The sequence below is a fragment of the Xiphias gladius genome, chromosome 23 (genome assembly GCF_016859285.1).
Source record: "Xiphias gladius isolate SHS-SW01 ecotype Sanya breed wild chromosome 23, ASM1685928v1, whole genome shotgun sequence".
Lineage (NCBI taxonomy): Eukaryota > Metazoa > Chordata > Actinopteri > Istiophoriformes > Xiphiidae > Xiphias > Xiphias gladius.
The window spans coordinates 20,272,477-20,296,793 of record NC_053422.1 but is presented as its reverse complement, the minus strand read 5'-3'; the positions used below and the strand labels follow the sequence as shown (position 1 = coordinate 20,296,793).

General features: G+C 43.4%; 2 protein-coding genes across 2 annotated transcripts in view; both read right to left on the bottom strand.

The window, feature by feature from the left end:
• Positions 1 to 1,275: 1,275 nt before the first annotated feature.
• On the bottom strand, positions 1,276 to 5,106 carry gpr151 (G protein-coupled receptor 151). The gene is made up of 2 exons (XM_040120429.1): positions 5,028 to 5,106; positions 1,276 to 2,899 (listed from the first exon to the last, which is right to left on the bottom strand). Exon 2 carries the CDS (start codon positions 2,876 to 2,878, stop codon positions 1,532 to 1,534), a length of 1,347 nt encoding a protein of 448 aa, XP_039976363.1. The 5' UTR covers positions 2,879 to 2,899; positions 5,028 to 5,106; the 3' UTR covers positions 1,276 to 1,531.
• ppp2r2ba (protein phosphatase 2, regulatory subunit B, beta a) overlaps positions 3,688 to 24,317 on the bottom strand; it is a 47,832-nt gene continuing 27,202 nt past the window's right edge. Inside the window, exons 2-10 of the mRNA XM_040120431.1 lie at positions 17,497 to 17,594; positions 16,450 to 16,615; positions 15,426 to 15,538; positions 11,946 to 12,123; positions 11,555 to 11,719; positions 9,044 to 9,213; positions 8,372 to 8,463; positions 8,158 to 8,281; positions 3,688 to 5,845 (exon numbers count right to left, since the gene is read on the bottom strand). Of these exons, the coding sequence (XP_039976365.1) occupies positions 5,690 to 5,845; positions 8,158 to 8,281; positions 8,372 to 8,463; positions 9,044 to 9,213; positions 11,555 to 11,719; positions 11,946 to 12,123; positions 15,426 to 15,538; positions 16,450 to 16,615; positions 17,497 to 17,594 (1,262 nt within the window). The 3' untranslated portion in view covers positions 3,688 to 5,689. The remainder of the gene's footprint in view (positions 5,846 to 8,157; positions 8,282 to 8,371; positions 8,464 to 9,043; positions 9,214 to 11,554; positions 11,720 to 11,945; positions 12,124 to 15,425; positions 15,539 to 16,449; positions 16,616 to 17,496; positions 17,595 to 24,317) is intronic.

Sequence of the window (24,317 nt, the reverse complement as noted above, 5' to 3'; positions counted from 1 at the left end):
CACCAGGGACTGATGGTGGGTTGTATAGTTAAGTGTTGCTTGGATTGAGGTACTTGCTTCTGGCAATAAAAGGTCAACATAAATGATTAATGTGAGGAAAATGTCATAAGGGAGGGGGAGGGAGAAAAAAGAGGGGTTAGGTAACCACGGGATGACTGCTACATCCTAAATTTTCTCCTGCACTCCTACCATTTCACTTTTTATAATGCAGACCTCACTATATATTTAACCCATCTACGTTATGTCAGTGCAGCTAGCAAGGTAGGTCTTTTAGAGCATTTCATTTTGTGTGGCTTCAGTGTTCAACACAACCGGCTTGCTGTTACAGCAGAGAGACAAATCGATCACAGATCAGCTCAGGCACAGTTTCCTCTCATGTTGTTTATCCCTTTAACCTTGAGATTTTGACCTATCCTGTGTATTAAGATCAATGACGAGATAATTCCTTATGAGACTCCCGCAGAGGTGAGTCCATTGAAACGAGTCCAGACGAAAGCTCTTTACCTCTAATTAGAACCCTTGGCAATTCTAATGGAGGCCCTTATGAAAATATATTTAATGACCCAATGTCAGCAGGAGACCGTCCACTGATGCCTGATTCATCTCATTAAGACTTTACTTGTGTGTCTGTGTATGTGTGTGTGTCACTGATTTAATCAATTACAAGAACTGTACATTCTTGCCTCAACCTAAACAGGGTAGATCGAATAAGGATACACACAAACAACTATTCTGCTTTTGTGCTTCTATATTTTTCATCTCATCTGATCAATTTTTGACACCACAAGGCAACTTTATCACAGCCAAGCTACATTTTTTATTGTAAATACTGATCATTCAGATGCACAATGATTACAACATCTCACACAAAGAGGACAGGAAACACAGATTCTTTAATTTTCACATAAAAACTGCAGACTTTCACGTCACTCTATAATACTAAAAGGGTATATACGACACAGAAAAAGGTTACACATTGGTGCAGAACACATTTAAGGCGTTAAAATTTACTGTGCCTCCAAATGAGATGTGCGTTTTAATTGATAAAATGGAAAACATGTCTGTTCCGTTTGGGGGATTTCTTGCAGCATCCCTGGTCTTTTAAATACCATGTCCAAATATGTCAAGAAATCTGTGACTTACTTATTAATTTACTATATACCAAACTGAAAATATATATAGATCTACTATACTATATAGATTGAATTTACATCATCCTTACCAGAAGCTTTAATTCACAGGCACCAAAAATCACACTTACACTAATTATGATCTAGTTCTTCCTCACTGAACAACAAAAAGACGATATTGCGAAGTTTATGTTATATACAGATTATACTTCTCTATTTGTGGTCCACACTCATTTCCACACTGATCACCCTTCTTACCTTTGAATATTATCATAAACACAGTTGACAGAATATCAATGATTTACGGCGTAGCAGTCCATTCAACTGAGGTCTGCTGATGAAGCTGCTGCTGTCTGAGGATTACAGTGAAGGTAACGTTATGATCAGCTGGAAGTTGGTTGTTATTTTTTTCCCTCTTTGCTCTGATGCTCCCACGGCACAGGATCATTTTCCTCTGTGTTTGATCCTGTCTCCCTCTCGTGCCAGAACTGCTCCACATCAGGCAAGACAATCCCATCTTTGAGGCTCACCCTGTCTACTTCTTTCCCTCCTCCTACTCCTCCTCCTCCTCGTCCTCCACTTTGCTGCGCCTGGGGTTGAACGTCTCTGTTGGGACCCTGGCTTGAGCTTGATCGAATGCTCCTCTCCCCCCTCGGCTGGCCTGAGGTCTCTGGTCTGGGGCAAGGCGACTGGAGAGTGGTAGGGTTGTGAGGTGTAGGCTTTGGCTTGGGTGGAGGTTGTTTGCGCAGTGTGAGGCGCCTCCACAGCCCCCTGTAGCCTTCTCTGAACTCCTCGGAGAGGGAGAGGACGATGAGAGGGTTCACTAGCGACAGAGAGAAAGTGAGCAGCTGAGCTGAGAGGGATAGAAGAACGGGAGGAGAGGAGATGAGAGACTGAGCTCCTTCAATTTCTTTCTCTGCAATATGATGCTCCCAAACCCACACCACCCACTGAGGAAGCCAGAGAATAGCCATAGCCACAGTCAGGCTGAATAACATCAAGGTGAGCTTCCTGGATCTGATCTGTGTACGCAGATTCTGAGTCTTACTGGAGCGGCGCTGGCACTGGCCGTAAGCCCTCCAAAAATACATCAGGGCGAAGCTCAGGGGTGCACAGTACACCCCCAGGGGGTACACTTTGACGTACACAGTCATGAAATCCTGGGCTTCAGGAGGAACCATCAGCACGCACACCACCCCGCGGATATCTCCTTGCAGCGTAGCAAACAGCCAGTGAGGGATGGCGACAGAGCAGGCGGACAGCCAGATGAAGAAGAGCACCACCAGGATGGAGCCCAGGTGGATGCTCACCTGCTTGGTGGGGTTGGACACGTAGCGGTAGCAAACTTTGGCCATGACTGCCACTGTGAAGCTCTTCGCCGCCATGCAGGAATGAAGGAGCCAGTCGGCTGTCTTGCACACCACCCAACCCAGATTCCAGCTGGCCTTGGAGTAGGAAGCAGCCCTGAAGGGCATGGTAAAGGCGAGCACCAGCCCGTCGGCAAACATCAGGTTGAAGATGAGGGAGTTGATTAGAGACAGTTTGCCCTTATGTGCATTTGAGAACAGGATGACCATCACAGTGAGATTACAAGCCACACCCATGACACAGATGACTCCCAGGATAGCTGGTACCAGGACCCTCAGCTCCCCAGGGTCTAGGTGTTGGAACGAGCCACGTTCATTGAATGACCACTTGTCTATGGAGCTGTTCTTTACAGTCGCATTGTTCCCACTCAACTTATCCATCCTCTCCAGAAAGAGGGTGATCTGATATGAGAAGAAAAGATACTAAAAGTCAAACGCAGCCAGGAGATGAGAAAAGATTCTGGGTAGAAGTTTTTCCAAAAACTGAAGCAGTCTAAAGACAGGACTGGTAAAATAGGTCTATAAAAATGTCTACTCTGAATCTAAACCTGTTGTAAAAATCGTATCAGAAACGTATCGATTGACAGTCAGTAATCACAGTGGAGCTCCTGTCTGTCCCCGGGTTTGTCCTGAGACACAATGATGCAGCTCCTGCGGCTGGTTATAAAGATGCTCTTTGATTGACAGCTGCTGTCCCCAGCTGACAAAATGTGCGTAGACCACAGCCTCACGGGGCCAATTAGAAAAACTCTGCATAATGTGCACAGTACGACATACGAATGTGTTGGATTTTTTTTTTTATAAAAGGCTGTGAATTGGTGGCCATTACAGTAGGGTTTTCCTTGCAGAGTTAAGAGATATTGATGCTTAACGCTGATTAAAGATTTTTTTTGGCACAAAATCAGTGTCATCACAGCAAATGCATTTTAAAATTTGTTACAAAAAAACCCAGGAAATACAAAATTTAAAGCATCCATCAGCAATTTGTTTATTGTACCAGCTATTTGGGTGGGTCAGCAACCTTCATTTGAAATCTGTTTTTCTGCCCTTAAGATGATAATTGAGTATAATACTAATAGACATGAATAATCAGAAGATTTTTTTTTTAAATTGTGGCAGTTGCTAGTAGTTTGAAATCAACCACCAACTGTGTCCAGTTCATGAAAATCACGTCTCCCTTCCTTGCAGCAGCCAGACTGCCCTTACATGTCTTACTCTTCGCCCACATGAGGGCGCCCTTGCACCATAAGCAGCAATGAACTTAGGACGTGATACAGGTTTAGGTGTATATTCAACGAGTCCACACCTATAATAGAGGAGGTCTGACAATGCAGGATTTGAACTTGCACATCTTTATTCTTTTTTATTCAAAGAAAGTCCAGTAAGCATAAAGACTGCATGGTAATTAATTGCATTTAAATACATTCTGAGCTATAAAAGTTTTTTTTTGTTTTTTTGTTTCAATTAGAAGTGTCACAAAGGAAGTTGTCTAGAAGACATTACTGTTTAAAGGAATCACACTTAATAATTCCCTGATTTCACAGAGTTCGTTTAGACCTTTGACTGCTTTCCTTTATGGGAGCTGGCTCATAACACATATCCGTGACAAGTGAGGATCTCCAAACTGATCAGAGAGCCGAGTGCTGAAATACAACCTACTACTGTGTCATGTAACCCCATCTTCAGCAAAAGGAGGAACGTGGACAGGCTCTTAATCCAAAATTTTTAAACTTGCTCCCTCTAGAGAAAGCAAGTAATACTTTGCACAGTGCCTCAGATGATCTGTAGATGTTCAGATTTGAAGACTATCAGTTTCATCAGATTCAGATCCGATGCATGCAAAAACAAGATCAGGAGCTCGGCTAGCATTATGTTATGCCAATATTTGACATGAAAAGTTTACGGTTTTACCATCTACAGATCATTTTCGGCACTATCCAAATAAGTGTGGTGAGTGATAGTTTGGTTTTTTTTTCAGCTGGAATTTTGCAAAAAATGTTTTAATGTGGCTTTGTCGTGTCTTTTGCAAACTCATGACATCTGACTGACTGCTATGTGATAAGAGCAACAATTACTTTGTACACATCACAGCGTCCTCCCCTGAACTCACAAGCATGTAGCCGGTGCTTTAATTTAATTATGACTACACTGCTCCAAGCACTTTTTCCACTTGGGACCTCAGTGGAGCTTTTTTTTTGTTTTTGTTTATAAAGAGAGAAAGAGATGGAGAGAGAGAGAGAGAGAGAGAAAAAAAAAAGGAAAGTTCCTAAGTTAACATTTCATTTGAAACATTCACACTCCTGCCTTATACTCAGTCCCCTTCCCCCCCTCCCACGCCCACTACATTGAACCCCCACATACCAAAAGAAGGCACCACAGCTTCTAAAACAGACTCACTGACCGAGAGAAGGACTCAATAAAACAACGGCATTAAATAAAAGCATTGACACAGCCTGGAAGGGCTTCATTCACATTACAGACTACAGCAGTCTCAGCAGGGAGACACAGAATTACCGCTAGAAAGACTGACCGTGTCATAGGCAGAGAAAAACTCTCCGTTTCTGGGGTCAGAGATTAACAGTCTCTTCCTCTCGTGTAGGAATTCTGCAGCGGGCCGCACTGTCCGATTTGATCACATGCACTGTAGCATGAGCAGACTCAAAGAGAGGGGGCACTGTTGCTACGTGGCAGTGAGCCACCATCACGTAGGCTTGGTTTCTGTCTGTGTGCTCTATTTTATGTTGAGTGTGCCCACATCAGCCCCTCTCTTCAGGGTCCAGAGGGCTGCTACATCACGGTATTCATGCAGCAATCCTCTTGTTGCATAAATGCACAAGATTCACTTCTTCAGCTGTCCGCATGGCTAAATAAATTAAATTATTAGTCAAATTGAAGAATGAAAGTCCATTCTTGATTTCAAGGAATCCTTTTCCTCAAGTTGTATCCAGGTTGTATCAGTTTCCTGCTTCCCAAAATTCATAATGTCCACTTTCCCACCTCAGTCACTGGATACTAATCTCTGCACTTCCTTAGCCGAGTGGCAAAATTCAAGACCAGCAGCAACAAGACGTAGGGAGAGGAGGAGGAGAAGGATGTAGATGAGGGCTCCATCTCTCCCCTTCTCCAACCCTAACTCTCCCTGCAGCCCCTCACATGTGCGAGGGCCAGGGGTCAGCAGGGGCAGATTGCCCTTTAGTTGACCTTGTCTTGGAAGATGTAGAGGTTGTTGGTGGCAGCTACCGCGATGATGTTCTCATGTGGGTGCCACGTGGTGTGAAGGATCTTCTTGCTGAAGTCTAAGCTGTCTACACTGATCTCATCCTTACGGCGTTTCCCACCTACACACACCTGGAGGACGACAGTAGGGATAAAGAGGCGTTAGGATATGATTTTGAAGCAGTATATTTTAAAGAAGTATTAAGTGATTGTTTTTGCCCACTTGGGGGCAGCGGAAGAAGCTGTCAAACACAACACTGACATATTTTCACCTCATAAAGTAGATATGGCAAAAGTGTTCGCACATAGTCCTGGATATTTGCACATCCGGGAGACACGGAGCAGCATGAGCATTCATTTATGTTTCTGGCCATCCAGCGAGTAAGTGTGATAACCATTCATCTTTCTGCCGTGTTTTGGTCTCCACTAACCCCTGAGAGAAATACGTGGCTCTGTAGCAGCTAAAGGCGCCAACGTGTTCCCTAGCTAGTTGATAAAGTTGTCTTTCTTCAGTACAGAGGCTTTTCTCATAGCTTTTTTTTTGTTGAAAACAGCGGCCTGCAGTGGATAGAAATGTTGGTGATGAGAGTTAACCGAAACGGTAAAGTTGCCGGCTGTAAAATGAAAAATGTTAAAATGCCCTGAATAGATTAAAAAAAAAATGTGCAGAGTCAGGTGATGATTTTTCTCTGTGTTCACCACTTTTTATTTATTTTTTTATTTTATTTTTTACCGGCCACAGTAGGCACATACATACACAGCCAGCTGGTCAATTTTGTTACATCTGCTCCTCCACATCTAATTCAATGTCAGCGGTCAAACAAGGCTTTTTTTGCTTAGGAAGGTTCCTAACTGAGTGAAAAGACCCAAAACTATCTTAGTGGCAGCCATTATAAGAGCTGGTCAAATTCTCTAAATGCTAAGGAAAGGAGCTTCAGTGCTTCCTTTCTTATCTCCTTTAGCATAGGCTACACTGGACCACCCTTTACGAAAGAAAAGGAGATAATGCCATCCCACAATTCCTTGCACGTCAATATCATCCGTCGCTACATATCTACGTAGTCTAGTGTAAGTGCAGCCCGATTCTCTTAGCACTGCGGTCGTCTTTCCCTAAGTCCTTAAGAATTCTCCTTCACATCCATCCTTCACCTCATGACGTTTTCCATCGAGGTCAAGGAAAAGCGGTTAGGGAAGGACTTTTTATTTTTGGACTTTTCAAACGCAGCCAGTGTCTCCCTAACCTGTTGCCACTCCCTGAGTGGCTCTTTCCCTCTCTCTCCATGTGTGGGCGTACGCGATTGTGCGGGTGGAGACAGGTGCGCTGGAGTCAGAGCAGGACCCCACCAGCTGCAAACCGTTCCATAATCAAGACCTCTATAAATACTCAGCCCTGCGATGTCTGTGCTGCCAGATTCTAGACTCTACTGATCAATGGAGCAATGCTGTGAGCCAAATATGTTACTGGTCTTGCTACTCAGTATTCAGTTGTGGTTGCTTGTTTCCTCAGTGCTCATGTACTCTCCTGTTCTGTCTCCCTTGTGGTCCTGTCTGTTCTGACTCCGGCCTCTGTCTCCTGCCCTTCATACGGTCAGCCCTCCCTCTCTGCCCTGGAAACCCTGCACTACTCAGCCCCCCTCGGATCCCACTCCGGACCTGCTACCCTGGCCACTAACTGTCCCTGTCCAAGCCTCAGTTCCTGGTTCTCAGCCTCTAGCCCTGCTCCCCATCTTCCCCATCCATACCTTGCAATAAATATCCTTTACATTATTCCTGTTTCCTCATCTGTGTCTGCACCTTGGTTCATCTGTTCTCTAGCCCCTCCCCTCGTAACACAAATTTGTTGCGAAAAGGATAAAGTCAAAAGAACAAAAGAAGTTAAACATCTGAGGTTGATCAGCTTTGTCTGAATTTAACAAATGCTTGCCTCTACTAAGGACAAAGTTTTAAAATTTATCATGTCACTTTCCTGTTACTAGTCACATCTAGAACATAAATTTTTTTGTTACTGTTAAGGCAGATGTATTTTGTATATGCAATTACTGGATAATTTCAATTAATTATAAGGTAGCTTCTCTATTACGTTTCCCAGTCATCAAGGTTACATGATATCTATATGTACTAATTTTAAAACAAGTAGATTTGCTGTTTTTAGGGCTGCCCCTAACAATTACTTCATTCTTGATTAGTCTGACCAGCAGCCCCAAACCCAAAGATATTCAGTTTACTATCATAGAATACAAAGGAAATCAGCAAATATTCACGTTAGAAGGTAAAACCACTGATTTTTTTTTTTTTTTGGCATATTTGAGCGAAAAATTACTTAGAAAAACATTCCTGTCCTATTCTTGAAGACATTTCTAGGGGGTCTCAGGCATAATAACACAGCAAATCCAGTTGTCCTTGACTTGATATAGGTTAAGTTGCATTGGTGAGAACTGCTGTACCTTGCGAGGCTTGAGAATGGCTCTGGGTTTGCTGTTTTCTCTGGACGCTTCCAGTGTGACATCACGTTTGGTGTTCCGGTCAAACATTCGGAAGAAATTGTTGTAGGAGCCGGTCATTATGACGCTGAGGAGGAAAACATGAGAGTGGAGGGTTATTGAGATACATAGATGCACGGATGGATGGATAGATGGATGGATGGGTAAGAAGTCTCACCTGTCTGATCCATTCCAGACACACTCAAACTTGTCAAAGATGCAGTCGTTCTCGTACAGAGAACAAAGCTTGCCCCGTAAATAGTCGTGAACCTGAAAACAGAAAAAAAACAAGATTTTCTAAACTCTTTAGTGGATTATGATTATACTTTTCAAGCATCTAAAGTTTGCCACGTTGCCCTTCAGTGGTCAGCCACACATCCATAAGCCGCACTACCATATGCTCCACTTTCAGTAATCCCTCTAGACCTGTTGACCTACACTGAGATGTTAGGTAGCAGGTGGAGGCGGAGTGGGATTGGACAGAGACTCCCTTGAGCCCAGCTGATGGCCTTATCAATCATGACCTGCCCTAAGATGGCTTCCCCTGATCAGACAGTGTGGATCTGACCCCTGTGACCACACAATGGGAGGTTTTGCCCTTCAGGTTGCATCAGCACCGAAACTATCTGTCTTCCCTTATGGACAGTCGGCTCAATAAGCCCTCCTGGGATAATTGCTATGGATGACACAGTGACAGTGACACAGGATTATGTTGAGTGATTAGTCTGAAATCAATAAATTTTGATTTGATGCGGGCCTATCCATTATTTACCAATTTCACCAGCTGGGAACTATCTTTGGAGGCTTTCTAGCTGTCCAACAGGGACATAAAAGCATAATGAAACCATACCTGGTATGTCTCTAGTGGTTTGTTCTCCATTTGAAGGTCCCACACCTTGACAGTGAGGTAGTCCCTTGTCATCAGATAGCGCCCGTTGTGGCTGAACTTCACGTCTGAGATGGATGAGATGATTTCAGAGAAAAAGGAGCGAGTGGAGGGATCCTCTGGCTCTTCAAAGTCTAAGACAGAAAAGAGCCAAAAAGCAGTTATCTTCTGACAGAGAAAACACATTTTTACACCATAGGAGGTCGCTGCTTAAAAGACACGTTTTTCATTCTGCAAGTCTTTTAATCATTCACAGCCAGAAAACACAAAGCAGATTTTGTTTGGGTGGTGGGGGTCGTCATCAGCGAACAATACCAGCCACAACAATGCCTGGATGCGGGGTTTATTGCAGCAGCTGCATCTCTTCACAGGATTATTTCTCTGTGTGTTTAGAGAGACAGTTATGGGTCAGCATGCTGGGTAAATATTGGTTATGATTCATATTGATTTTGGCAGCTGCTGATCTGTGTGCAGGCCAACACGCTGGGGATAAGAGCCAGGCATTCCATCGTTAGCTGTCAAGGTATTGTTCCTCTTTCGCTTTTCCTCCCACCCTCCCACCCCTCACTCCTCTTCATCTCTCCAAAAATGCCCCCACCATTCTGATCCCTTCCGTCCCTTCCCTCCTCCCAAACCGAGGCCTGGAGAATAGCTGTGTGCTGTGTCAATGGGGAGTCTAACAAGGGATGCGGCATGAGAGATGAAAAAATGGGGGGATGAGGAAGGGATAAGAAAAACAAATCAATGTCAAAGTCCTGGGCCCATTTGAGCCCAGCTGGATTTGTGTGTGTGTCAGTGAATGAGAGTTTGTGTATAAGTAGGCGTGTGCAGTGTGCACATGTTTATATGCATGTGTGTGCATCCCTGCCCTCCCTCCCCTCTCACTCAAGGGGTGTATAATAGGGTCCCTGGGGAGTTGGCAGGGGGGCTTTTCGGTCCCTCTCTCTCTGTCCTGGGGCTCAGCGCTTTGGCAATCCTCCATCCATCCCTCATCCATCCATCCTTCCATCCATCCATCCTCGCTCTAATGCTGATTGATACCAGCAGCCTCCCAGATTTATAGGTACGGGAGGGGATACAGTACGATTGTGTGTTTTTGTTGTTCACGTAGGAGCTGCGGGAAGGTTTGCGTGTGCGTGCATATCAAGGGAAGGAGGATCTGTGTGTGTGTGTGGGAGGAAAGGATACATCGCTCCGAGCATACATGTTCACGCAGTGAGACAGTAGGTCGGCATTAACAGGCCTGTCCTGAGGGTAACGACAGCACCTGCCTGCTCTGTGTGTGTGTGTGTGTGTGTGTGTGTGTGTGTCTATGTGTGTGCGTGTGTGTGTGTGCGCACTGCGAGCACCTGTCAAGGAATGGTACATACCATATCAATATGTCAATATCAAACTATCACAGGGCAGCTGTGAATACCACAACCTGAAATTTACTCATAAATTTTCCAAATCCGATTCTTATTTAAACCTCAAATGCTCATGTGAAATTCAACAGGCCGGCTGTGTTAGCGCACGGTCCAGTGAACGCATCAATATGTCTGAGGAAATGACTGACATTATTGAACAACAAGGTGTGTCCACGAGGGACTAATGCGATTGCTCTTAAGCCATTGATTTTTCAGAAAAAAATGTCAATATATTCATTATTCATTCGACCAAAGTGTATGCATGTGATGTTAAGCTTTAGAGAACGCCATTCATTGTTTGAGACACACACACACAGAGAAAGAGAAAGAGAGAAAGAGAGAGAGAGAGAGACAGAGAGAGAGATTTATTGACGGGTTTTCAATCCTGGCATATTGAGCAGGAGGGAGTCTGGATGTCACTGCCAGACAAAGGTGGTGCTGAAGCAGAAAAAATGAGTGTGAATTTGCAGTGTTGGTGCTACCATCTTGTATGTATATCTAAGTTTTTGTTTTCACAGTTTGATCAGTCTTTTCTTTGGCATAAATTTTAAATTTCACATGAGCCGGCAGCACTCTCTCCTCTTTCCATCCCCCCAGTTTTGTTTAAAGCTGACCATAATAATGATACTACTACCAAGCTGCTGTTGAGGACACCGAGATCAAGTCCTTGAGGTTGTTTCAGAGAATTTGGGAGGTTTTCATGGCCTTGAAAAGGAGTTTCTACAGTTACATACGGTGGGTTTCTTAAGACTGGCTCTAATGTTTTATAGACTAAATATCAAATTTATGAAGAAACTAAGAAAACACAGCTTGTTTGTTTTTTCGCGGGAGCTTCCTGGAAGAATTTGGACTCATGACCTCAGTATTTCTGAAATCTAGGCTACAGCCATTCTACCGCTATTAACAACAAACATAATGTGGTTCCATAGAATAAAAAATAATAGTTAACAAAATAGAATAAAAGGCATTACATGAAAGAAAGATCCGTAAAGATAAGTGTTTGGTAGGCTTATTTTCTTCCTTTAACCCTTTTATCATTTTTCCCATCATGTGCTGTGTGGATACTCACATTTGCAGTGCTTGTCACAGAGTGCGGCCTGTCTCATGTCGCAGAGGCGTATTGAGCCCTTGCTGCTGCTGTAGGCAAAGGTGTGACACTGCTGGGGATGAAACTCTGCTGAAGTGATCACTTCCGTCAGCTCCTCCATGTTGGCTGGTTTGATGTCCACAATGTCTGAGAGACAGGCACTAAGGAAAAAGTCGCACTTTTAGACAGCTACTGTGGACCTTTATGATTCCCTCAGTGGACAGCTTAGACAACACTCAGATAAATCACAACTGTTGTGAACTCTAGCTCTGAAAATGTATAAACAGGTTTGAATAACAGGGTTAGTTTCCACCCATTTTTATGCAAACGATGATAGCTCCTAAACACAGAAAAGACACAAATAAGAGGATACTGAAGCTGCGATCGGTGATCTCCAGGTTCCACAGGTTCACCCGGAGGTCGTCAGTGGAGATGAATGTCTGAAGGTCGGAGTTGACAGAGATGGAGTTGATGTGGTAGGTGTGGGCATTGCTGAACACACGCCTGGCTGTAGCCTCAACCATCAAGTCCATGGGCTGCAGCACTGGCACCTATTGGTGAAGACAGGTCAATTAGAAAAGCGGAAAAGGAAATGTAAAGAACCACAGAAAAATATGCAAGAAAAAAGATCCATCTTGAAGGCTTTGTCTAATACATTATCTTATGTACTTTGAAGCTGGTGCATTGTGTGCATGAATTTTTGTGTGCTTGGATATACAGCAAGTGTTTGTGTGTATATGTATGTGTGTGTGTGTGTGTGTGTGTTTGTGTGTGTGTGTGTGCGAGCGACAACCAGATGACTCCAGGGATTCATATGACATTTACTGCATAAATCTTAATGAAATAGAGACGGCGACTGAGGGGCTCCGGGGCTGTTTGATGAGCTGGTTCAATCAGACTGTGAATATCTGTTTGCTACATGGCTACTCAGTGATCACCCCTCACCCGCCCCTCCTCTCTCTCTATCTGTCTCGTGTAAGTGCTGAAGGAGTCACTCGTGTTCTCTCGTTTGTTGGGTGTGAGAGAAAGAGAAAAAATCGAGAGAAAGCAACGGAGGTGAAAAGAGAGATTCCTCGAGGGCATCGCTTGGCCCTGCTGAGGAATGATAACTTAACTCTGCAGAATTAAGACGAGCTCTCTCTCTCTCTCACACACATACACACACACACACACACACCTTGTTGTTTTACTATATTTGCAGGGATCCGTCATTGACATTATGCATTTCCTAGCCCCTTACCCTAACCTTAACCTAAACCTAACTCTAACCTGAACCCTAAAACCAAGTCTTGACTCTCAAACAGCCATTTAAACATGTGGGGTTCAGCATTTTGATCCCCACAAAGCTGTCGGACCCCACAAGTGTAGTGGGCTCCTGGTTTTCAGGTCCCCCAAATATAGTAAAACAAGCGCGCACACACACACACACACACACACACACACACACACACACACACACACACACACACACACACACACACACACACACACACACACACAAACAGTTACACAGTGCTGCTTGGGCTTCAAAGACACCCAGCACCAGTCTGCATGCAGCCCCCCGTTGGCCAGATAAAAACCAGACAAAGAGAGAAAGGAGGGGAGGGAAAGAGGAGAACAAATCGACTGCTTCTTCCCTTTTTCTCTCGTCTGTTGCTGGCACTGACAGAGAGACATGGCAGCCCAGCAGGCTGCTGTATCTCCATGGGTGTCACTTCATTTCCATGTCTTTCACTGGCTGTCCAGAGAGACACGGACCGTATTAACCCATAACCCCCAAACACTGACAGTTACACTGTACAGCTTGCCCCTGCACCTTCGCAACAACCTAATAATTCCTCTTCCTTATAGTATGTAAAACAGAATATTATAGTATGTAAAACAGAATATTTTAAATAAATATGTTCCTTCTTTAAAAAGTAACTTATACTCTTTGAAATGTATCTACAACACAGAATTTAAAAGCAGTTTCTCCTTTTAAAGCAGCACATCACAATTCATGTTTTAAGGAGATACTGAACAATAAACGTAACATCATACATTTTTTGTTTGATTTTTTTTGGCGACATTTTGGACTAATATTTCTGATTTCCTCCCTCTCCTCCTCTGCTTTCTCGCCCTGCACAGATTTCACAGCCTCTAAACAGGATTTCCACAGTCCCGGCCTGTCCTCCAGGTTGCTATGATCCCCTGGCCAGTCAGACAAAGAGGGAGAGACACGCTGAACACAGCACTAATCTACTATGGCAGACACACACACACACACACACACACACAGTGTCCATGTGCCCGCCTGCTTTGTGTGAAAATTAAAGTGGTAGTGGAGTGATAAGAATGAGAGACACAGAGAGAGGATGATCCGTTCATGGTCTTCACCTCAGCGCACATATCGATCACTCATTCTCACTTTCTTCTGCCAGTCTCAGTTCTAAACTGCCCACAGATAGCGTGTTGGATGGTGTCAGACTGTCATTTATCAGCACTGAAACTGGGCATATGATATTCAGCGGATGTTTAAAAGAGAAACTGAATTGACTTAGAGAGATATATAGTGGTATGTGTTTCTAAGATGTTCATGCAGGATTAAAGGCTATCATAGAATAATGACTGAATGCTAAATGTTGACTTATTCAGCTTGTCTGAATATGTCTTATCTAGACCTCAGACTACTCAATGTGCAAACTAAAGGTGGGCGTTTGTCACAGATCAGTTTTGAAGTATCACATGGGAAAAGCATGTGTGCAAGTGATAAAATTAATAACTGAATTCAATTTAGCTGTTTCAGTTTCAGGGTCCTGGCATCATGCAGCTACCATGACAAGTCAAAATGTCTGCTCTGAAAAGTGCCTAATAACATTATGCCTTTCCAGAAAGACGGGTCCATTCAAAAGTTTGGCACCTTTGGCCTTCCAATTCGTTTTTTTCTAGACTGCTAAATTTCTTTGGAAGGAATAGTTAGACATTTTGAAAAGTACGCTTATTTGCTTTCTTCCCAAGAGTTAGATGATTGATTGACTGAAACAATTCTCATGTCTGTGTGTTCAATATAAAGCTAATGCCAGCAGCCGTATAGCTTAGCTTAGCGTAAAGACTGGAAACGGGGAAACAGCCAGACGGGCTCTGTCCAAAGTTAACCAAATTAAATACAGTGTGGTATTTAAGGGAATATCTTAATATATTGGTTAGGAGGAGATTAAGGTTTTATTGGAATGGAGCTCTTTTAACACGATTAACAAGATAAAAGTTAATATAATATATACACAATAAGATAAAACATATTTTACAAAATGTGAAATTATTTAGATTATTCTTCTTAACTGCATTTAAGAAATTGCTAGATGATACTTTTCTATAGTATGTCATTTATATAAAATCAAGATATCAAAGAAATAAAAGAATAAATGGGGAACTTGAATTCAGTGTCTGCAATGGGAACATAATGACTTTTACAGCACTATAATTCATGGTGCATTTTGAAGATTAAGAATGATCCACTTTTTATAAAATACTTATCGAAATAGTGACTGGAAGTTTTCATATTTTACATTTATAGAACATTAACACTTCACAATCACAATCTTATAAGTTTCCATATTCTACCTTTATCTCTAAAATAAGCCTGAAAGGTACCAGAGGCTGCAGCTTGAAATGTTTTGTTTTTGTTTCCATTCAAGATTAATCAGGAATTTTCAGATTTTTTTCCCTGCCGTCAGGTCATAACCTGCCATTTGCCTCCACGCCCAACAGTAAAATTTTTAACACACCAGCAAGACAAGGCATAGGGCCATTTACAAGATTACATGTGACATTCTGGAGGTGTTAGACATGATAGTTTTGTGAGACCACTTCTTACCCGTAGCGAGGTGATGGTCGACGGGTCTCTGATCCGTCCGTCCTCATCCTTCAGGTTGTAGCCCTCCGGACGCTTGTCTCTCTCACTGATCTTCCACAGCTTCACCGTCTTGTCTGGGAGGGATGCATGACACAAACGCACCCACAAGCACACAGAAACACAAAATACAGTTAGATCATGGCTGACTACTGTGATTCTCAGATACAAGATGGATGCAGGGGGTTGGGCAGCCATTCTGTCATGTAGCTGGGCAGGAGCCAGTGGGGATGATGAATGGCGGCTCCTGTGCCACTGATATCCATCTACAAGTTGACTACAATTTCCCTGCTGCAGTATACGCTCCTGCTGAAAAAGCCTTCTTGGCGCTTATCAATTCTGCTTCACCTAAACACCAGTTACATCCCACCCTCTCAGTCCAGTGAAGGGGATGGTGGCAGCAGTCAGGTTGTTGCATTTTTTTCTATCTTTTAATTTCCACTGTGAATATTGGTGTCAGAGCAGCGAGGCCATCGCCACAGGGCCCTCCACCATCTGCTCCAGCCACCGCTAGCACTTCTGTAGCAGCCATGCATGAAGCCCACAATCTGCAAGATGTCTCTGTGCTGATGTGTACGTGTCTCTTTCAACTAGTGTGCATGTATGGTGTGTGGTGGTGCATGTTTTGATACTGTATATTTGCGTGTATGTGTGTGTGTGTGTTCCTGCTGTGGTAGCCCTGCATGAAGTGTTCAATCTGAAACGCTTCTGCTGGTGGCACTTGCTCAGTCAAGCGAAACACCAATATGTTCACAGAAATAGTGAGAAAGACATTTTCATGTGATATTAATAACATCTCCTTTAATATCAGCTGTACATCTGATCATTCTGCAAAGTGAGGAATGAATCATGCCTTTAGTTGAAACTTTTAGTGACTAACAACAACACTACACCATCATTCAAACACTCTGTCATAGATTTATGGTTCCTTTGACCATTTTGCTGCTAACTCCTAGAGTAGCAGGGTCACCTCAGCTAAGTGACTGACCATTGGTGGACAGCAGGAAGTAGGCGGCGTTCTGCTGTGGAAGCCATTTGATCTTGTTGATCTTCTCCTCAATCTCCAAACTCTTCAGGTAATCAAACTCCGGCTCGTGGCTCTGGAACGTGCTGTAAACATTGTACTCCCCTCGACGCTGGGGCTGGCTCTTACTCTGAATGAGGAGGAAGTGAGGGAGAAACAGTTAAAGACTGACATGTTTGCTGTTAATTTCAGAAGATTTAAGTATTGTTTACATCAATTTTGGTCTGGAGAGTTTCATTCCTTAAAGCAATAGTTTGAAATTTTAGGAAATATGCTTTCCTGCTAAGAGTTCGAAAAGAAGATCAATAGCACTCTTGTGTTCATCCGTTAAATATGAAGCTACAGCCAGCAGCCGGTTAGCTTAGCTTAGCACAAAGACTTGAAACAGGAGGAAACAGTTAGCCTTGTGCTATCCACAGGCAAAAAACAGAACCTCTAAAACCACAACTTTCCCAATTTTCCAAAATCTCAAACCATTCCTTTAACAAGATATCAAAAACATCACTGGTTTTATTTTACACTCTGTAATCCACTTAAATTGTTTATATAGTTATTTTGACAAGATTTCATATCAATTTTTCATTTGCTTATTCTAGCACTCGATTACAGCTACCGTATATGCCACATTTATACTGAATGAACATTCAACTCAAAAATGCACTATTTTTATGGCTTCTCCATTGTATGAAATGTAAAATTCTACATGTGTTTGTAATTCCGCATGAAAGATTTGGTATCATTGGAAACCTTGGGATCTTAACTACAATTCAGAATACATTTGAATGCTTCTCCATGTAACATGAGTTTGTAATGATGGTCCAACCAAAGCCTCTTGGTGGTTAAAGAGATTTTTGATGTTTGTCGTTTTAAGATATTGCAGTCCTTTTCAAATACACCCATTTGGCTGCTAGTTATATGAAAGCAAACAATCCAACTTTAATGTTTCAAGGCTGTCAAATCCTTTCAGCAGAAGGGCAGCATAATTAGCATTGCATTGTTGGCATTTCCTACCTCCTGCTCCCTCTGGAAGACAACCACTCTGCCTCCTTTATCCCCGGTGGCCAACAGCTCCCCCGATGAGTTAAACTCCACCGTTGAGATAATGTCAGCTGCAACACAACAAGCAGAGCAGAGCGGGGGAGAAAATGTCAGTGGGGACGTGCACAAAGCTGTCAAGGTATAAGTCAGACAAGAACAAAGACCCTTCAGTGAGGTCTGGTACAGTGACTTCTAGAAAACACATCAGGGAAAGGAGGGGAATCTTGTGACAGACCCACAGAGAACTCTCCAGCATAGATACCTCAGTTTGGTGAAATGTGGGTTAGGACAAACCACTGGATGAGTCACTGCATGATATCAACTAATTCAGCCCCTTGTCTTATTGAAGTGGGCCAATATGTGTCATTTAATTGCACTCGTGCTTTTTAAAGCACACTTCCACCACACTAAAAATGCTATTCATCTCTCTCCTCTTGGCTGCAACGCCCCATGCTGCTCAGTGACTCTCTTGTTCCTTCATTAAAAAAACGCACTCATAAACCTTTAAACCATGTACTTCACGGCCTACTTTTTAAACTTCCAATCTGTGCAGTGCATTAACATGATAACAAAAATATAACTCTGAGAATAAGATAAGAAGAATACGATATAATTGTTTCATTTATTCTGCATCAACCTTTCTCAGTGTCTCCTCATAGCTACAGTTCCACCAAAAAGTAAATAACAGACACCTACCCTTAAGGTAGCTTTTCCTCTCCTCCTCAAAGACATACATCTGCCTGGATTTTGGAGAGGCTAATGGTGACTGTAATTATTATACAGCCACGGGCCAAAAGGGCACAGCATAATGTCTGTCTCACACACACATACACACACACCACAGCAGAGGCTGGCCCTCTGTTTAACAGTGACAATAATATTAGACAGAGATAGAGAGAGAATGAGAGAGAGAGCTTGTTGTTTTGTACCCCCCACGCCCTCTGTGGACCTGCTACTGGCGGAGTGCTGAACAGGAGATAGGAATGTTGCTATGGAGACCGTTTCCATCTCTAGCGGCAGTCGGAGGGGTGTGTGCATGCGTGTGTGTGTATGTGTGTGTGCCAATAGCTCTCAGACTTAGTTGCTGATGCTAGCTGTAATTCAGCAGACAGAGAGAGTGCTGCAATAGAGTGAAACCCTGCTACTGCATCTGGGTGAGTGTGTGCACTTCAGTGCAGCACACAACTTCAGACAATAGACTCCCCGTAGAGTGGCTCATCTCTTCACATAAAGCTGCTGTGCATGGTGGAAATGACGAAGCGCTGTGTCTTCGTGTGTATGTGTGTCTTCCACTTGTTTCATTTAATTGTTGGAGAGAAAGCCACATTCAGGGATGAGACCAGAGGGAGTCTTGCGGCCATGCATTGATAATGACAGGAGGTGGGGGGGCCAATCCTAATCAGATTTTGAATCTAGAAACAAATACCATATCACAGACAAGATACACTCCGACCTAACTGCAGCCTGGGAGAGCCCCACTGACACACCATATTATGTAGTTATCTCTCTTTCTACACCTGCATGTATAGACCCCGTGAATGCACAGAGACATGTGCAAACCCCCAACACACACACACACACACACACACACACACACACACACACACACACACACACACACACACACACACACACACACACACACACACACACACACACACACACACACACACACACACTCAATGGTGTCTTCCCCAGCACCATCAAGCCAAAGTCACTGGTGTGAATCGAATGGAATCGGCTTAGCAGCCAGCATTCTTGAGTCAAAGCTTGTCTCTCTCTTTTTTGTCCTTCCTACTCCTCTATTTTCTGTCTCCCCCACTCCCTCTCTCCTCTCTCCATTCTTCATCATCAACACATTTGGTCACTGAGGAGAAACAGTAATTGATGGATACCGTTTAACGAGCTTACACATAGGTATGTGCTTCAATCATCTCAGTGGAGAGCCAGTGAACTGAAACTATAAGTAACGTGATGGAATGCTACACTAAATGAGTTTTTCCTCATGCAAACGTATTCAAACCAGACAAGGCCATCTATTCAACATCAGCCACTGGTGGAATGATGTTTGAATTTTCAGATTGAATTTCATTATAGGGAACAAATTGATTAACAGCAGAGCTGCAGGTGGGCAGTGTCTACCTGAATGATTTTCGCTTTCATCAGATCACATTTTTATTACATGAGCATCGATAGGTACAAAGTGGAGTGGAATTAGCAGCAGGCTGGTGATTTGGGTGATCAAATGTGTACTTACACTCTCTCTCTCTCTCTCTTTCTCTCTCATAAACACACACACACACACACACACACACACACACACACACACACACACACACACACACACACACACACACACAGCTTCATCAGCAGACCATATCTATATGAAACCCATAAATCCTGTGGCCAGCCAGGTCTAACACAGACCGGTCAGTGCTTCTTGATGCATCCGAGGGTTGCTCGAGATAACACACATCCATCACCAGTAATAATGCAGACAAGCCTGTTGGCCGGCTGCTGTGATGTGTGTACGTACGAATAAAATAAAACAGGCATGACAATGCTTTTATCTGTTTCTATTCACCAATCTGAATCACAGTAACACCCTTCAGCATGCAATATAGAATTGGATGTCAAACCAATTGGATGGAAACATAGATATGCATTGATTCTGGAAAGAAAACTGTGCACGAGGGGCCAGAAACACAGGGAGGGCTGTGAGGATATTGAATGTATTTATAGATGCCTGAGCATGCAACATCTATCACGCATAACAGAAGGGGCCAGTGAAAGAAATGATTGTGAGGGGGGAAGTCTGGGAATGGAGGTTTGTTGCTCTAAGTAGGTCAACAAAAAGATCATAGAGTGAGTCTCACTGGTACAGACACAAGCAAAGACCAAAATAGGAGAACCCTGGCTAACCTCTATACAACACATAATCCTGTCAGGGTTGGAAAAAAAACCCCAAAAATAACAAACAAACAAACCAACTGAGGCTCGATCCGGTTGCACTGGAGGGTTGTGTAAGACACACAGACCCAAAATGGCGTTACTGCATGGAAATCTAGTTGTGTAAGTGCTGTGCAGTAATTCCAGGTAGAAGGTAGGGACGTGAGCAGCATGGTGTCGTGTAAATGCTTTGTTAGCGTTAGATGTGGAGAGGAGAGGATTACAGCACTTGTGCTGAGCTGCCTGCGTCAAAGGATCAGGCTGGGGGATAATTCAGGTCCGTTCTCGCACTCTTTTTCACTCGCCATTATCATTCCTTCCAGGATAATCAACGATATGCATCAGTCAGCAATTATTTTCTTCCTGGAACAAGAACACACACACGAATTCTGTACATAAAGACATAAAGACCATTTCTGTGCAGAATAAGCAGCCGTTAATAGCATGATTTCCAAACCAGCAACAATGGAGATCAATCAAAATTTTGAATAAGCCCTGCTACCTACTGGTCTGGTACCCAGCCATATGATTAAGGGTTTATTAGGCTTTATTAGCTGCACACAAAGCAACAGAGCACAACGCAGCTCTCTTCATCTCAAGAGCATGACTCTTTGTAAGATCTGGAGTGAACAAGCTAATTAACCTGGTTTCTCCGGGATCAGCCCCATGAGATTCAGACAGAGTGTGCGATTATGTCTGTGCGTGCATGTGTGTGTGTGTGTGTGTGTGTGTGTGTACTCTTTTGTGCACGAATGTATGTGTGCGTGCATGATTTTTTGTATCCCCACACTCCCCATAGGGAGTTGAGGGTGAAATGGGCGAGACGTGTTACTGCTTCACTTCTCACACTTCATTAACACATCGGCGTGGCACACATCTGACTACAGACACAACACAGGACAGGGCGAAACAGAAGAAGACGAGAGGTGGTGAAAAGGATTGATTCCTGCCAGCCCTAAGCTGAATACCAAGAGGAATCATTTCAAATGCTTGTTATTTGGTATTCTCTTAGAAATTGAAGATGTAGAAGTGGTGGTGGGGGGGGAGCAGGGGCACACAGAATTATAATCCACCACCAAAACAAAAGCTGTCTCTCCCTCTTTATCTGTCTGTCTGTTCTGCTTTGGTGCAGTCCCTTTCATCTTCCTCACTTTCAAGGCTAGAATGAATCAAAGACGAGAGTGCTGCAGTACAGACTGAAATCCTGTATCTGCAATGACCTTATCATCAAAACAGGAAGCATTTCAAGTGACGACGCCTCCTCGACATGCAGGACACAGGAATTAGCTATCAAACCTCAAAAATGTATCCCATTATAAAGTGCAGAAAGGTCAAACACTGTTTAGCCTGCAGGCTAGCAGTGCACCGAATGACTCACACACACAGTACATCTGTCAGAGCAGCAGCTCAAATCCAGGAGCCTACAGTATCTTGCAGTTGAGAAATAGGATATTTTTTGCAATCATCCTACAGTAGCAACATCTTGGGTATTCTTTATTAAATTCTCATTAAATTTTCATGGAGCTGCAGACTTAATAAGAAGCTAATCAGGGGATGAAAGCAGCTGCTGGATAAGGAGTGTGACTCGCCCCAACTTCACAGCTTGCCATTAAGCACCCACCACCCCAATATACAAACACATAGACATTATCTTTCTTGTGCTATACGCCGAGGCGGGGCTCTGCATTTTGAGTGTTTCTTCGTGAATAATGAATGGGACCTTGGGGTATGCTGGGCTAAGTCTTTTTTATGCTGGGGTCCTAAAGTGTGGCCCCAGGCCGTTTGCCTTGGCACAAGCAACCAGGCTCGCCTCTGCTCTCATCAGCGGCGGCAATAAAGGCTGTGAGCTCTATGTTACAGAACTGCATCAGTATTCAGCGGGGCTAGAGGGGTCACATCACACACAAGCTTGTACACAATCAGACAGACATATAAGCAGCAAAGGCAAGAGAGAGAAAGAGAGAGAGAGACAGAGGGGGCAGGGTAGGGAAGGTGGAAGGGATTAAATGTCCTACCAACAGATCTTCAAGTCATTGTTCTGGCGGCTAAATTGTATAGGACCAGAAATCAATATCAAAGCAGATGTAAGGTTAGGTCCTGCCTCACAGTGAGGAGGCTATTTACATTTTTACACCCAGTGTAGTGTTCTATTATTTGACAATTTCATCCATTATCAAACACATTCAAGGTGGAGATTAGGAAAATTAACTGAGACCCATGCTATAAGACTGTGACACTCTATTGACTAAACACACACTGATATACACAGCTGCAGTGAGACACACACCCAGCCCAGAACCATCCATCCTATCACCGTTAGCAATGTCATCTGCAGGCAGCTGGAGAATGCAAATTAGACTGTAATGTAATTTTCTTTCATCTAGACAACAATGATATTTCTGGAAACTTTGCTTTAATGTTTAGGAGACTTTTAAATTTCATACCCACCTATAAATGACCAGCCCAGCTTTGCTCACATTAGTGTGTGCACACAGAAGTCAGTGTAACCACCCACAGACCCACTGAGGCGTGGGATTGGGGCGAGGCAAAGGTCAGCAAGAGTGACATCATTAAAATGTGACATCATTAAAGTGTCCTGCTACTGTGGGCAAGCATAGCCCAAAGGGAAATCCTTACCAGCTCGACGCCACTCATCAGGGACCTGTGTGTGTGTGTGTGTGTGTGTGTGTGTGTGTGGTTGTGTGTGGTCTGAATGGACTGGGCCTGATGGAACATGTGCACTTTGGTGAATTTATGAGGAAGGGCGATGGACCCAGGAACCGTCCCGGTTGATCTTTGGCATCAGACTTACTTCATACCATTTAGGAGACAAGGAGTGGGAAAGTGAATGGACACACACACATACACACACACTCATTCATGATATATGAGGTGTGACGATCAGTCATAAATTATAGCTATAAAAAATAACAAAAGTAGACTCTCCTTGTTTGAAAAGCACAGATGGGCCGCAGACTAGACAGTCCTTTGCTTTAAGGAGACACGTTTTACAACCTGTATAACTCTAATCCACTTTCTCTTGATCAAATGAATGAGACAGAGTGAAAGACTGAGACAGAGAGAAGGAGAGACAGGGAGAAGCTGGGAGACGCTCCCCTCCTCTTTTTCATCTAAGTGCACACATCAAACAAAGATATCCATCACACCCACTCCCACCCCCACTTCACTTCCTCTCGCTATGAACCAGTGACTGTGTGTTTAGCTGTGACAGGGAATCATCTGTAAGTGCCGGGAGCCGAGCAAATGATTTCATATTTAAATGAAGAAAAAAAAAAAAAAAAACACTGAGGAAAGCAGCTGGAGAAGCTGTGAGAGTGAGACTGTCCGCCTTCTGAGCTTTGACTTTGTCTCTCTTCCAACCTGAAGTGGCATCAGGAACCTGAGCTGAAGGCAAATGCAAGAAGCCATTGTGGATCTGACCCACCCTGCAGCCACACACACCCTCCAACAACCTCTATTCTACACTGGTTTTCTATCCTGTAGAAAACTGGTGTAAAGGTGCTATTTGATTGCTCAATTATGGGATAATATTTTAAATTAAAATCTGTTTCCATTTTGTCCAATTTTTTTTCTTTTTAAACCTTATGATAAATGGTGTTAAAAATGTGTCTGGTGTGAAATGGAAAGGCTTCCCCAGTGCTGCAGAGACGATTGATACAACTAATCGATCTGCAAAAAGTGCATCATATTTAAGCAAAACTATAAAGACCAAAATATTCCAAATATCTGCACAATATTGAATAAATAAATTATTTGTTAAAAGCATACTAATTATTGAGAAGAAGATAGTGGAACTGCAACTCTTAGTTGATTAATCAATGAAT

Bases quoted from the DNA above. Each gene is read 5' to 3' on its own strand.
- gpr151 (XM_040120429.1), bottom strand. From the start codon at position 2,878: ATGGATAAGTTGAGTGGGAACAATGCGACTGTAAAGAACAGCTCCATA.